At 36.7% G+C, this 15760-nt stretch overlaps 1 protein-coding gene across 2 annotated transcripts; it reads right to left on the reverse strand.

The window, feature by feature from the left end:
* Positions 1-1414: 1414 nt before the first annotated feature.
* Positions 1415-10250, reverse strand: bin2b (bridging integrator 2b). Of its 2 annotated transcripts, XM_082137253.1 has the most exons (13): positions 10141-10250; positions 9859-10048; positions 9245-9325; positions 8116-8170; positions 7147-7241; positions 6967-7062; positions 6473-6580; positions 6285-6370; positions 5492-5567; positions 5122-5204; positions 3340-3958; positions 3151-3246; positions 1415-2131 (listed from the first exon to the last, which is right to left on the reverse strand). In XM_082137253.1, exons 2-13 carry the CDS (start codon positions 9967-9969, stop codon positions 2018-2020), a joined length of 1620 nt encoding a protein of 539 aa, XP_081993379.1. In that variant the 5' UTR covers positions 9970-10048; positions 10141-10250; the 3' UTR covers positions 1415-2017. The 2 variants fall into 2 exon arrangements, with proteins under 2 accessions (XP_081993379.1, XP_081993380.1); XM_082137254.1 differs by lacking the exon at positions 10141-10250 and having other exon boundaries at positions 9859-10109.
* Between the last annotated feature and the right edge of the window lie 5510 nt (positions 10251-15760).

Here is a 15760-nt window from a genome sequence, read left to right on the forward strand (position 1 = left end):
AAAATCTATAAAGTTGACCCAAACAATTATACCCGTGCTAGTTAATTGTGACTGGTTTTGTGTTCCAGGGTCACATATATTTTCTTAAATGCGGTAGCTGTAGTATTAGAAGTAAAAGTAATGATGGTATTAATATAACTAATAATATCTAGGACTAAGTAATCACAGCTGTAGTAGTGGAAGAAACGTGGCTGCTGGTGGTATTATCTTGAAAATTACACATGTGCTTAGTTGCACTTTTATTCCATATAAACTTTCCCTGCCATCTATGTTGAGCAGGTAATATCACCTCTATGGTAATTTACTAGCGAGTCATACTTTACTGGTTAATAAATAAATAAATAAATAAATAAAATAGATGTACACTCTAAAAAATGCTGGGTTGTTTTTTCAACCCAAACGCTGGGTTGAGACTGTTGGATAAGGATGCTGGGTTGATGTAACCCAATTTGGACAATTTTACTTGATAAAACAAAAAATACATTTTCATATTTTGATTACTGAAGTCTGTATTGCTGTATTGCTAAAATAGTCATTTTAATCACTAACATTTCTAGTTTAAATTTCCAACCCATTTTGGGTTACATTAACCCAGCACTGTAGTAATTTTTAACCCATAATTGGGTTAAAATGACAACCCAGCATGCTGGGATCAAACTTTTAACTAGTTGGGTTAAAACAACCCAGCGCTGGGTTGCCAAAATAACCCAAATTGGGTTGTTTTTAACCCAGCATTTTTTAGAGTGTATAAATAAATGTAAACTATTTTGTTTTCTCTACACTATGTCAAAAAATAAAAATAAAAATGTATAGTATGTTAACGTTACAACATACAGTAAACATGTGTATGGTATGCGCATATTTAGTCGCATCATCATTTCTCTGTTGTATGAGAGTACTCGTGTTCTCTGTGGTGTGAGAGCGCCAAATGCGTGACACTTGCCAACCCTCTATTAATGTTTACGCGCAAATGAGTGTGCAAAACTGTGCAAATTCCACTAATGTCCACTAGATGTCACAAAAACTTAAAATAAGTGCTCCACATGTGGTTGGTCACATGTGATTGTTACCCCAACAAGTTTGGTAACCATACTTTCCGCGAAAATACCAGTTCCTCCATCTATTGTCTCTACAATGAAACAAAAGAAATTTGGTAGAGTCACACACCGTTTCTCATATTAATTCAGTATAGTGGAATACTTATACAGCCAGTAAACTGGTACCTATGTCACCTAATATATTTTATTTACTACAGAAATTCAAAATCAGTATTTAATAATTGTTGATACTGAGAGAAGCAAAATAAATTATGGAAATAAAGATGACACTTGCACCCCCCCCCCACCCCCACCCCCACCCCCACCCACCCCACTCACCCCACTTTGAGCACTGGACATACAGTAACAATTCAATAGAACTTTTTCCCAGCAGTCAACTTTATTATAGTAAAACAATAGACTTTTTCTTGTTCATTTAAGAAAACGGTTTCAAAGTAATACTCATATAAACACATTTTTTGGTCCTGTAAACATTGTAAAAAGCTTGGTAGTCTATCTTTAACACTGAATTTATAAGAGAAACAACATTGACAACAATATTACACTGTTAATACACACATAGAGAAGAGATCACAGCTAGTTCAACAAAACACCAGAAAGTGCAGTATGTTTCGAAATATTTTTGCATAATACACAATTATTTTTTCTGATACAAAATATGTGGCTTCATTCATGCAAATGAAACAGTGAAGAACTGCATGAACAATTCATAAATCCATTGATCAAAATTCGAATCTATAAAAGTCAGAAAGACAAAGATACAAAAAACAGGGTTGCTGAGGCTGCAACAGGAACTTGTAAAGACACCATATCCTAAAGAAGTCAGACTGTATTTCATGTCTAGTGGAAAGGGCAGACAAAGTTCATATTACGACATCCAGTCATAAGTGCACTCAGACGGGCACTCAAGGCATCTCGGGTTCACATGCCATCCTGCGTCCCCCACATCAAGACGTATCTTACTCAGAGGTGATGCGCTCAATCATGGTCTCTTTGACAATGCCAGAGAGTAGTGTTAGATCCTTGTACTGGATCCAGTCCTGCTCTCTCACGCCCCATACTGTGCCCTCCGGCTGCAATAGAAGATTTTCACAACATTACCAAGAATGTTGAAAAGTACTAATAGATTTCAGACTGATTCATTAGAATGAACAAACCATTATCAAAGCTAATAATAATAAATTATGAAATAGAAAGAACACATTTACAAAAAGGACAACGAAAGCACTTATGAATGTAGTCCATACAAGCTATTCACGAATAAACTTCCTAAAATTCTATTCAACGTGTGTATTCTATTCAAACTCATTTTGATGGCGACGCCAAACCCAACTGTGTCATGAGCATGACATGGCAAATGTGAATATACAAAAGCATGAATGAGATTTGAAAGCCATGGTGGGGGCAAGTTATTCAGGTAATAATAACTGAAATTAGGAAAGGAAAAAAAATACACACTACTGTTCAAAAGTTTGGGGTCGGTAAGATTTTCTAATATTTTTAAAGAAGCCAAGGCGGCATTTATTTAAAAATACAGTAAAAACAGTAATTTTGATATTTATTTATTTATTTTATTTTACAATTAAAAATAATGTTTTGTTTTTTTTAAATAGATTTTAAATAGTAATTTATTCCTGTGATGCAAAGCTGGATTTTCAGCATCATTACATCAGTCTTCAGTGTCACATGATCCTTCAGAAATCATTCTAATATGCTGATTTGCTGCTCAAGAAATTATTATTATAATTATCAATGTTGAAAACAGCAGAAATATTTGTGGAAATCATGACTTATTTTTCAGGACTCAAGAAATAAAAAGTTCAAAATAACAGCATTTATTGGAAAAATAAATTGTCTGAAACATTATAAATGTCTTTACTGTTACTTTTGTTCAATGTAATCTATCCTTGCTGAATAAAAATCAAACAAACAAAAATCTTACTGATCCCCAATATGCTTAAGGACACAACAGTTTCCTTAACAGTGATGGAACCAACAACCATCCGATTTCAAACCCTGTTCCCAGATGCAAGAAAGTCCTTAAGTTAAGTAAAAACTCCTATGCCATACAACAAATATATATAGACCTCACCTTTTCTTCTTCATCGACATATATAAGGATCACATCTCCCTTTTCAAACAGCAGAAGCACACCTTCATCTGAGTCCTGATTCTCCAGAGCAACAGCCTATGGAAAAGAATAAAACACAAAAACAATGATTACCCACACAAATACAAATCAATGACTTTCCTTGTTTTAGCACTTCCAAAGACACTGTACCTTATCGAGGAAGCCAGGAGGATTTTCATACTCTGTCTTTTGGGCTTTAACGTCTTCCTTTGCTCCCTCCGTCTTGCTGCATTCCGTTGTATTTTGATCCATCCCTCCTTCATTTTTCTTGGAGAAGCTGGGTATTCGAGGACTGGGGACAGGTGCTGGTTTGTCTTTGTCGCCCGATAAGGGCTTAGCCTCATTGTCTCCATCTGCAGATGCATGATGGGTGTCTTCTGATGATGCTTCTGATTTACTTTCCTCCTCTTCACAGTGCTCAGTGGCCACTGAACCTTGATGTTCCTGGCCGTTTGCTTTCACAGACTCATCAGTGATACTTTCTGACATGTTTTCAGCGGCTCCCACGGATCGAACCCCTTCACCCTCCGAACACAAAGACTGCCGTTTGGGTGTGTTGGGCTCACTGTCAAAAGAGTTCGACTCAGAGTCTGATATTTCAGATGCTGTGCTTCCTGTGCTCTTGGAGGAAGTGTGCGAACGCGTGTCCGTGTGCGTGAGGGTGTCGGGCATGCTGAGCTTGCTTATGCCCGGATGATCCGAAGGGAAGGCGGTGTTGCAGGGGATGGGCGCAGAGATCGTGACAGACTTTCTCTTCTTAGATTTAGAACTAAACACAAGAGGAAGAAAACAAGGGATATAAAAAGACAATACAGAACACAAAAAGTCTTGGATTTCTATGGAAGCTTCCACCACAGGATAAAAAATTTAAAAGAGGAAGTTGCGACTTTTTATCTCACAACTCGGAATCGCGGGAAATAAAGTCCTTTCAATTCTGAAAGTTCTAAAAGCGAGTTTTAAATTTGTCACAAATTTATCTCACAATTCTAACTTTATTTCTCACAATTCTGAGTTTATAACTTGCAATTTAAAAAAATTTTTTTTGCAATTTCAGAATTGTGAGATACAAACTCAATAAAAAAAAGGTAATTGCAACTTTTTATCTCACAATTGTGAGTTTCTCTCACAATTCCTACTTTTTTCTCTTTATTGGTACACCGATGTCCTACTTTTAAAGACGTGCAATGTACAATGGCCACAAAAAGTATATGAGCACTTAATCTACACTTACGTAAACGGATGATAGAAGATCTTTACTTATAATTAAGTTACACTTTCCTTTGCAATGCCATCTAACCAACTTGTGAAAATGGAATTTTAGAGGATGAATGAAGTACACTATAGTTCAAAAGTTTTAAATAATTATTTTATGCTATTTTATGAAATATTACAATTTAAAATAAATGTTTTCCATTTTAATTATTTATTTATGTGATGGAAAAGGTGAACTTTCAATCTAATACGCTGTTTGGATGCTCAAGAAATATTAATTATTATCGATGACAGAAAACAGTTGCTGGGAAATGTGATACATTTTTTTGTCATGATTCTTTGATTAACTGAAATGTGAAAGTTCAAAAGAAAAGCATTAATTAAAAAAGTTTTGTAACCATATGAATGTATTTACGGTTACCTTTCTTTAATTTAATGCGTCCTTCGTGATTTTTTTTTTTTTTTTTTACATTTTTTATCGGTGAAGTAAGTTTTCTTCAAATTCATACTCAACCAAAAGTAAGATGTTCATCATGTTCCATTAAGTTGGCAACCACAAAGTTTTGTGAAAGGTTTTACTGGAAAAGTGTCTGTGTTATCCTTCTTATTATTATTTTGTATGAAATTACATTCATGCATTTGACTATGGACCAATAGTCTAAACTTTGGGGCCACAGTAGATCTTCACAGAAATGAATTATTTCCAAATAAAGATATTACCTGTTCAGGCCTTTGATGATGAAGGGTTTGGTGGAGTGCTGATCCTCAAGCTTCTTCATCATATTATAAATATTGTGATTTAACTGAAACATGAAATTAAATTCAGTCATTCAGCAACATTGACCTCTTTAACGTAATTAAGATTTAAACATTAAACAATGTTACTGAAAAGGAAATGTTGTGAGTCATAATGAGGTGTATTTTCCAAGTTAAATAAGTAAATGTAATTAATAAAACCCTGGCATTTCAATGACAGAAAGAAGAGTATACTATGTACTGTATGTCCATCCCAGAAGTACTCTGTTCTCTGTACTCATCCCAGACTTTCTGTTATGTAAGAAAAGGAGCATCAAAGTAAAATAAAACTTACCACACTCATTTCCTTGTAGAAGACATCCCGCAGGTTTGAGATGTTCTGGAACATGGTGACGTAGCAGCTTATACGGCTGAAAACAGGAAGACAATGTAGCCAAATTAAATTACATTATTATTATTATTATTAGAGACCTCGGTGACAGGAAGGAATTGGCTGAATTTATTTCTTTTATGGGTGTGTTCACACGTGTAGTTCGGTTCTCTTGGTTCTTTTGGTCCGGACCAAAAAAGAGAAAACTATACATTTAGTCCTAGTTCGCTTTGCGTTCACACTTATTAATCCAAAGATTAAAAAAAACATATTTTATGACATATATTTTGCGATGAAACTTGGGCTAAATACATTTGCTGTATATGCGTACTATGATGGTATATGATGGAGCTGACAACTTGTAAAGCGCTTATAAAATATGTAAAGGAGTCATAACAGCGGCAGGATTCCCTCCGTCACACACACAAACTAAGCTGCAAGGAGACACGGTCCTAATGCCTGTACCCAACTGTGATGGGCAACATCGCAACTATGACAAGAAAAGACAGGTATGCTTGAGAATTCTGTCTTTTTTAGGCTCGTGACATAATGTCCTGGTTTTGGTTTGTTTACAGTACATGTCTTTGTTCAAGGTTGCGTTCATATTTTTTCAGCGGCTCGTCTTTTTAGCGTTCACACTTATTCAAATGAACCGTACTAACAGAGCAGATGCACCAGGGTTTGTTTCAATCGAACCAAACTTTCAAAGTGTAAATCACACCCTAAGTTTCATTTTTGTTAATAAAGCTGTACCAACCTTTGATAGAGGACAGGCAGCTCCTCTCTTAACTCCTTGTTAATTTCTTCAAACACCTCCTGGGCTTTACTGAACTCCTCCTCGGCCTGAGAGGAATCAGCACCAATGGTCATGTGATGAGCTATAACAAACTAGCAATATGAACCATTTCTAAAATGGGAGATTTAAATGATCAAATGTGAGCTGACCTTGCCTGTTCTGGCCTCATCTCTCTTCTTAGAGTTTTGTAGCGCCTCCAGATGATGACGAGCTGAATCATAATCAACCAGCTTCCTTCCTCGTTTAGCCACTCTTTCCTGAAAGATTACAGTATTAGAGAATTTAAAGCTACAGTAAAATTAAGAATGATTTTGAAGTACCATGTAAATACTATGAGAATTTAATAAGCATTCAATGCTTTGCAATTTATCAAGATACCATGGTATTAGCATCTTATACTATCTAAATCACTCTAAACTAAAGCTGTGACAAAGTTATAGCTCTCCCACGGAATTTTTGTTTTGTTCAACAATATCAAAAAGTCTACGAAAACTTTAGATAACAGCTAAATTGTCAAGGCTAAAAACAGTCATTCAACACCAAGCCTGACAACCTTTCAAAAACACACTAAACAGACCTAGGCTATAGATAGTGAACACATAATTTATCACGTTCAGGTTTGTAATTTGGCAGCAATACAAACTTTGACATCTTGAAACTGTCCGGTGTAATTCTCCATTGTTCGAACGACTTGATCACTCAGCTTCTCCTCATAATCATTCCACAGGAGATCCTCACTCTGTAATAGCAAGCCAGAGAGATGATGAAGGCAAGGAAGGTAGAGATTTCAACTATTAAATGTCATAAAAAAGGCCTGATCTACCTCAATAATGACAGTCAGATCTTCGACTCCATTCCAGTCTGGTTCATAGATATCTTTAAGAGTCTGGGACAGGCGCTTGGATGATTCATGCATCACTGAGAAACAGGGAGTGTTCAAAACATGACGTGAGGACTTCTTTTAAAACTGTTACACAATTTGGCAGTAGTACTAAAACTCTGTCTATTCCCAACAAGTCACTGCAAGTAACAAAGCTGTGACTGTAGCAACAAGAAATTATGAAATCAACCAATGAGCATTCTTAAGTATCTTATGGTAGTCATCGAGCTCTGCAAAACATACAGTGCTGGACGGAAATTTGATTAATAATTACATTCAATGTATACACCAGTTTATTCCGTGGTAAATTATAAATTAATAATCTGTGAATAATCTGTTCTCTAATACGGCAGTTACATAAACTGTTTTAGATTCAGCCACATTCAGAGATTTATCACAGATACTAATTCATCCTTTTAGAACACCTGTGAGATGGGGCTAAAAACACATGCGGTGACTTTGGTTTCTATCAAAAGCGCGCAAATGGTTTGCGTAACGAGACCACGAACATCTTGCGTCTTCCTCAAACTCAATAACCCCTTCATATTTTCATATAGCTCTGCAAACATACATCTGGGCAGTACGCCCACAATTCAATTGGGAAGGTCACCTATTCTTGTAGACATTTACACAATAAGCATTTTCAGTTCCTTAATTGACAGACATTCACTTCCCCAAATGCTGAATCGGAGAAACACAACCAAGACCATCTCATCTCACTTTCACTCTCACCCAGCAGCCTATGGCACAATTAGCAAGTAATTGCAAATCTAAAATCTGAATCAATTAAGTATTATGAAATACAAAGTTCTGTAGAGTGCTACAATTTATTCTTCAATTGATTCAAAAGATTCAGTCAGTAGATTTCAATACAAAAAATGTCTGCGTTTCAATTGAGTAAGACAGTAGTACCTTTAACAGCATTGTAGTACGCTTTAACATCCTTAAAGAGTCTGACGCCATCAGTCTGGAAAGAGAAAAGAAACAATCACATGTTTGTCTAAAGGCTAAAGGTTTATTAAAGGGATAGTTCACCCAAGAAGAAGAAGAAAGCAACTCATACAGGTTTGGAACAACTTGAGGGTGAGTAAATGATGACAGAATGTTCATTCCCTCAAGTTGTTCCAAACCTCTGTTGAACACTAAGAAATATATTTTAAAGAATGCTGGTAATGAAACAGTGGACGGCACCAACTGACTTCAATAGTCACAATGGAAGTCAATGGGTGCTGTCAAATGTTACTAACATTCTTTAAAATATCTTTTTTAGTGTGTCATTTTTGGGTGAACTATCCCATTTAAAAAATGTTTGGCTACTTTTATAGTCAAGTGCATTTTGAAATGTGTACCCTCAAGATCTTTAACAGGCATATTACGGAAATGGAAACTTTCTGAATAAAAATAGAAAATGTGTAGGTGGTAAGGAAATTAGTTCAATATTAGTTCAATGGATTTTACTATTGGGTTCTTGAAGCTAAAGTTTGTGGTAAGTGGATTAAAATATTTATGGTTGAAAGTAGCAGCCTCTTGACTTGGTTGCATCTACAGAGTGTAAACCATCTATGATTATTAAACAAATATAATATATTCTCAGTGCTACGAAGCAGGCAGGACATGAAATAGGATGTGAAGTTCCTAAGTGAGAAACTACATCAACACAAGTGTACTATAATAAAAGTTTGATAGTGTTATTAATGAAAAGCATTACCAATCAAGTATAGCATTTTATAGGGGGTTCCTGGGTTGGTTGAGGGATAAATGGGATCAAAATAGGCCAGAAAAGGTCAACCTTTGATACTGTACTGAAAAGAAAGAGAGCTGCAGTCGCTTATTGACATTTTCTAAAGGTGGAGTTTCCTGTGCTACTTTCAATAATCATTCTGTCAGTGTTCATACAACACAACACAACACAACTCACCCAGTCCAGTTACTTTAAATAACAATGTCCTAATGTTGAGCGGTGACCCCATTTAATGCAGACTGTCAATTGTTTGAGGTAAAAAAATCTGCATGTTTTTCTCTCTCTCTCTCTCATACATACCTGTTGCTTGTTCAAGTTGGAAGAGCACTCCTCAAACTGCTCATCTTTCGTCTCCATGGCTTTGCCCAGCTTCTGCATGACCTACAACCAAGTTGATCACACTGCAGTCAGACATGATGTCAGGTAGAAGATCAAGAGTTGTCACTGTATGGCCACTGAAATATGACTCGCCAGCCAGTTCCACTTTTATTCTCGAATATTAATTGCAGCAATTGTTCAATTGTTCCTTGTGATGAGGAAAGATCAGAAATGCTCTAGCGGACACTACATTTCTCAAATTAAAACAAATGAGTGGTTTTAAGATAAGAAATCTTCTTATTGTGTGCAGTCTGCAAAAGAGTGAAATCTAGAAGAGGAGGTGTGCTTAGGGAGGAAGTGATTGAGGCAGGAAGTGGCAGTTCTTGTGTTCACAAAAGTGAATTTGAAAGAAAAAAAAAGAACCAGCTCTACAACTCACAATATTTTCATATCCTGTGTACATTTGTACCATTTTCCTTCAGGACTTATAAATACGTACAAGTAGAATAATGTTGGATAGTCACACACAAAATACACATCCAGAGCAGCATGACCTGAGAGCCAAGGTCCTGAACTAAACAAAAAACCACACCTACCTTCTCTTGTGCTCGGTTCATTGATTTCTGAAAGCGTTTGGCCAGGATGCCAGCTCCCGCGCCGATGTTGCCCCCAATGTTGGCAGTGGCACCTTGTTTTCCCTCTGCCATCTTCACTTCTGATCAGCTGGCACACAAAGCGATCCTTCTCTCAGATGTCTCAGCGCTTCCTTCTATAAACTGACGGTTCCTGGGCGGAGTGAGCAGAGAGAGTGGGTGTGAAAGCACTCGTGGTGTGGTGCTGTTAGTTTCTACTTAATAGTTTCAAAGACTCAAACTTACGGGACCCCACGTCACACCAACCGATTGTGCAACATTCCTCTGTCGTGTTCAAACGCGTTTGGTATTGTCATCGACGTGCGACTGCACCATCAAGAAGTTTACTAGTCAGCAGTGTTTCCTGTGGGTTTAACGCTAGCAAAAGTGACAGCTATATTTTAATATAGTCATGTCACACTAAAAACCTTTAGCGCTATAATGATACGCTGTGCACTTCAGACTGAGTGGATTATGTTTGCTGGACAATTGTAACGTTTAATGGCATAACACCCGCTCGAAACTGTATAAAAACTAATCATAATTTTAAGTAAATTGGCGGGCGTAATTTTTTGGAAAACAACGTATAAAGCCTCCGTACAACCAGACTATAGAAGATAGACTCTGTAAAGACTCCGATAGACTCTGTAAACATAAAATGTGACCACATGTTAAACAATCTGAATACTTTGAGACGGCTCTCTGAAAATGCCGTTATTTTAAGGCGGGACTTGTGCAAAATGAGAGACGGGCTGAATTCGAAATATCATATTATACCACTCATACTACTTTATTTAATGGTAAGAGTAGAAGTAAGTAACGTTATTTAATATGCAATTTCGAAGTAGGCTCAGCCAGGAATCGGCTGGTTAGTTTTTTCGGTCTAACATACATGACAAGAACAAGAACAATATCAATCTTTAGGATTAGCCCAATAATAGAAAATACTAACATAGGCCTATATTAAGTTTTGATTAGGCCTACTATTTTTTCCCCCCTCTCAAGTCCTTTTATTTTTGTTGTAGGCTATGTGATCCAAACTCAAACTCTCCTTATTAATCTCTATAGGCTACTGTAAATCACTACATCCACAAAACAAGCCAAAACTGATATGAGATAGGCTACACATTAAACTATTTGTTCTACAAGAAGTAGATATCATTTCAGATGTCATTTGCAGGCAAAACAAAGAACGGTATTGTTCTCTGTTTAACTCTGCTGGAACACGATACCTGCACACACATTTGTTCTGTTATGTCAAAGGTGTGGAAACAAAAAGGCATTTGCATTGTAAATCATTTGGTGTCACACTATACTGTTTTAAATCCAATATGACATAGCAGCTTTGCAAGTGTTACATTTACTTAGGGCTCTTAAAGTCACCATGACATCAAAATGGTTCATTATGGAATATGCCATTTTTATTATAAATGATTTATCTGTGCACAGTGCACATTATTATTATTTTAATGCATGTGTCCTTAAAATCTTTAATCAAAATAACTTCCCATCCTGACATCTCGGCTGCGTCCGAAATCACATACTCTCTTGAGTATGGGGTTCTATTTGTGCCAAAAATGAATCGACTGCTTTGTGCTTTGCAGGACATTTATTTGTCCTAGTCAGTGCCTAGTTGTTCAGGGAAATTAGTATATGTTGATCTGTATGTTCTCTGTTTATGTCAATTTGTTCTGTTGTTCTGTCTTCTTGCTTTGCTGTCCTTAATGCCGTCCTGTTTTGTTGTCCTTACTGTTATCTTGTCATCATTACTGTCATCTTGTTCTGTCGTCTTGTTCTGTTGTCCTGTTCTTCTGTCGTCCAAACTGTTATCTTGTTGTCATTACTGTTGTCCTTACTGTCGTCCTTGCTGGAGTTTTGAGTTTTTGACAACCGAGCAAGATAACAGGACGACTGAACAGGACGACAGTAAGGACAACAAAGCAAGATGACAGAATGACAGAACAATACGAAATAAACAGAGAACATACACATCAACATATAGTAACTTATGACTGTTGACAAGGACAAATGTAGAACAAAGCAGTCGACTCATTTTTGGCACAAATGTAACCCCATTAAAGTCGAGAACCCGTCTCAGTCACAATAGGAAAGAAAAGACTATCGCAACTTCCATGCCAACTTTAAAAAGACTACCTGACCAACAGCACAACAAAAACAGCATTAAGTAGGCTACTGCTCCACCATCTCCACAAGGAGGCAGCGATGATCATCTTTTATCGAATTGTATGTATTTACTGTAAAAGCAATGAGATTTTTTTGCCTGATCTATAAAATAATTGAAAAATCACACATTTAGCTGACCGTAAAAAACATTTTTACTCTCTAGGCTAATGATTCATTGGCCTTTATGTTTGGTTGTAGCCTAATGAACATTCGATTCAACAGTACAGTGTTACATCATCAACAGTTTCCATTTGCTAATTAGATGATAATATGTCTCTTTGTGCAGAAGCTTTTAAAGATGTGAGACAGAGAATGATGAGTCAGCACGGTGTGTCAGATATTTCACGGCACAGCTGCTTTCACCACCCTTTTATGTTTTCCTTGAGGCTCAAGCTCTCATAAATGCCAAGTTTGCCAACCATAAATCATTCTCTGCCTGAAGCTTTAAATCAGAGTTTGTTTTCACTCAAATTCCCTTCTAACTTGAGAATAGTTGATGCTGTTATTTAGACATTTTACATTAGTAAGTAGTCTGACACAAGAGTTACATTTATAACTTGTCACTTTTTATTGAAATGGGTTGCGTATCTATTTTGATCATACACTAGCTCTTGTATTTTGCTGACAGTTAGCAGTTTCATGATATATATATACATAATTATAATCTAGAATCTTTTTCTGTGATTGCATGTAGACAATCAAAACTCACCAGTGCCCGTCACTGATGTCACTCTGACTATGCTCCATTTAGAGTGACCTAAATCCAGTGAAGCATTGTTCATGATGCCGCAATCTACGGAAAGCTTCCAGAAACACTCATACCAGTGACTCCTGTTCCATCGTACCTGAAATGCATATATGATTCCTAAAATCCTTCACAGAAAAAGTAGAACCCTTAAATAAGCAGTTAGTTTAGTAATGTTTAATGGAATCCATGTTAACCTCTGTGAGCCATAGATTCTAACTAATCCAACCCTATTTAAACACAACCCTTCTTCCACTCATCAATCCAGAAAACAGAATGAAATGACTTATGAACATATGATGTGCCTGCACGTATATTATATTATATTATACATTATATTATACATTATATTGTATTATATATTGTCTCAAGTGTCAGTTTGACCATTCTAAATGGTGATGTCTTGGTCTGCGTTTTAGGTTTGTTATATTCTGAAATAACCTTAAAAACTGGTAAATGAGTTCAACAAACCTTACATAACTAGATTTACATATCACTTAAGATATCACTCAATTATTCAACAAATTGTATTCTGTCAAAAATATAGACTATTTTAGGAAGTTTGATGGTTTAATATGACACTAACAATCAAACAGGCACTATTTATATATTACATGACAAAAGCAGGGTGAAAGTCTGTCCTGGATATCCTGCACCTCTGTTTAGTCATTTTGCAGATGGACATGAGCCATTTTCACTACTGGTCAAATGTTTGGAATAAAGATTTTTTAAATGTTTTTAAAATAATTGTCTTGTGCTCACCAAGGCTGCATTTATTTGATGAACAATGCAGTAAAAACAGTAAAAAAAAGTTATGTAACAAAAGTATTTGTTTAAAAAAAAAAATAGTTTGGAACATTCAAAAACTGTTTTCAAGATTGATAATCATAATTGATAATAATTGAGCTCCAAATCAGCATATTATAATGATTTCTGAAGGATTATGTAACACTGAAGACTAATGTTAATGGCTGCAGAAAATTCAGCTTTGCCATCACAAGAATACATCACATTTTAAAATAGAAAACAGTTATTTTGAATTGTAATAATATTTCACAATATTTCAGATTTTACTGTATTTTTGATCAAATAAATGCAGAGGCTTATTTACAAAATATAAAAAAAATCTGAATTATTCCAAAATTCATCAATGAAGCATGATACAAGCAAAACATGTTTATGAGTACAGATTAGTGCATTATGGACACTACCACCACAACTATACCATTATTTAAACCAATTAAATATATTATCTTTTGAAAATGAATGTGCCATACAGCGCTTCTATGTAATATGACATTCAAATAGACATTCAATATAAATAAGGAAATAGGCTGGAAGTGATATTTATTACATATATACATGTAATAAAACATTTAAAAGGGTGTTTAGTTGATAAGCAAGCAACGAAGTGTCACAAAGACACACATTTATGGTTATGTAATGACCTTATAAAGCTGTTTTCCCTGCATCATCGGGGTCAGTGAGTACATAGACTCCCCCGTCATATTAACACACAAACAGAAGACCCTCCCCCCAGTGCATACCATGACCATAGACTGCACATTCCCATCCCCACTGTCTCCTTGGCTTGCGCTCTTCAAGACTCTTTCTTTCTGTCATTATTCCAAGCTTAAATATGCAGTTTTCCTCCTTTGGTGGAGCCAATATACTTTGCATTTTTTTCATGACCATTGTAATAGTTTTTATTGTGAGAATTGACAGTAGGTTAGGCCCAAAATTGTCAGAACAGATATTATCAGTCTAGCAGGCAGGTGTTTGGGTGTTAGTATGGGAACAAAGTGTCCTCTGGCTCTCACGCATGACTGCCAAATAAATACAATGGATAACAGCAGTCTATGGAAGGTGATCGCTTTGTTTTAAGAGGGGATTTATCTTGTCTGAACTGATTAGTATAATGTGGCTGTTTGTGGTATCAGGCGACAAAAATCAGACAAGTATTTAGTAGCCGGACCGTGGAAATCAAACTGAAGTCCGGTCACATCACCATGACTCTGGACTAAAGGATTACATTAGGATTTGTTTTGTCTGTCAGGGCTTAAACAAGCACATAATACTGTTGGTCCTCCGCATGCAGCCAAAACAGAGCCTACCCGCCGAGGCATGGATTCTACAAGACCCCTGAAGGTGTTCTGTGGTTTCTGGCACCAAGACGTTAGCAGCAGATCCTTCATGTCCTGTAGGTTGCGAGATGGAGCCTCTGTGAATCTAACATTTTGATCCCACAGATGCTCAATTGGATTGAGATCTGGGGAATTTTGAGGCAAGAGCAACACCTTGAACTCTTCATCATGTTCCTCAAACCATTCCTGAACAGTGGGTGCAGTGTGGAAGGGTGCTTTATCCTGCTGAGAGAGGTCACATCCACCAGGTGTACTTGGTCTGCAATAATGTTTAGGAAGCATGTGTCAAATTTACATCAGCATGAATGGCTGGACCCAGAACATTGCCCAGAGCATCACCTCCACAGGCTTGTCGTCCCACAGTGCCATCACTTCCCCAGGTGCACACGTACACGTGATGTGAAAGAAAAAGGGACTCATCGAACCAGGCGACCTTCTTCCACTGCTCCAAGGTCCAGTTCTGATGCCCAAGTGTCCATTGTAGGCACTTTACACAGAGTAGATGCACTGTGTGTTGCGACACATTCCTCCCATAACATCATTAAAATTTGTGTGTGACTTAAGCCACAATAGAACTTCTGTTGGCTCGGACCAGACAGGATAGCCTGCGCTGCCCCCTTGGGTGCCCAACACCCTGTCACCGGTTTGTGGTTTGTCCTTCCTTGGACCACTATTAGTAAATTCTCACCACTGCTGACCCACAAGACTTTCAGAAATACTCTGACCTAGTCACCTTGCCACCTTGTTTGTTTGCTCAATTAATCTACCCAGACCATAATACTGTATGTCAAAT

This window comes from Leuciscus leuciscus (assembly GCF_965113295.1).
Source record: "Leuciscus leuciscus genome assembly, chromosome: 14".
Lineage (NCBI taxonomy): Eukaryota > Metazoa > Chordata > Actinopteri > Cypriniformes > Leuciscidae > Leuciscus > Leuciscus leuciscus.

Coding starts and splice junctions, on each gene's coding strand:
- bin2b (XM_082137253.1), bottom strand. CDS start 9,969: ATGGCAGAGGGAAAACAAGGTGCCACTGCCAACATTGGGGGCAACATC. Junction 9,326..9,858: donor TGAACCGAGCACAAGAGAAG/GTAGGTGTGGTT, acceptor ACTTGGTTGTAG/GTCATGCAGAAGCTGGGCAA. Junction 5,205..5,491: donor TCTACAAGGAAATGAGTGTG/GTAAGTTTTATT, acceptor TTCATGTTTCAG/TTAAATCACAATATTTATAA.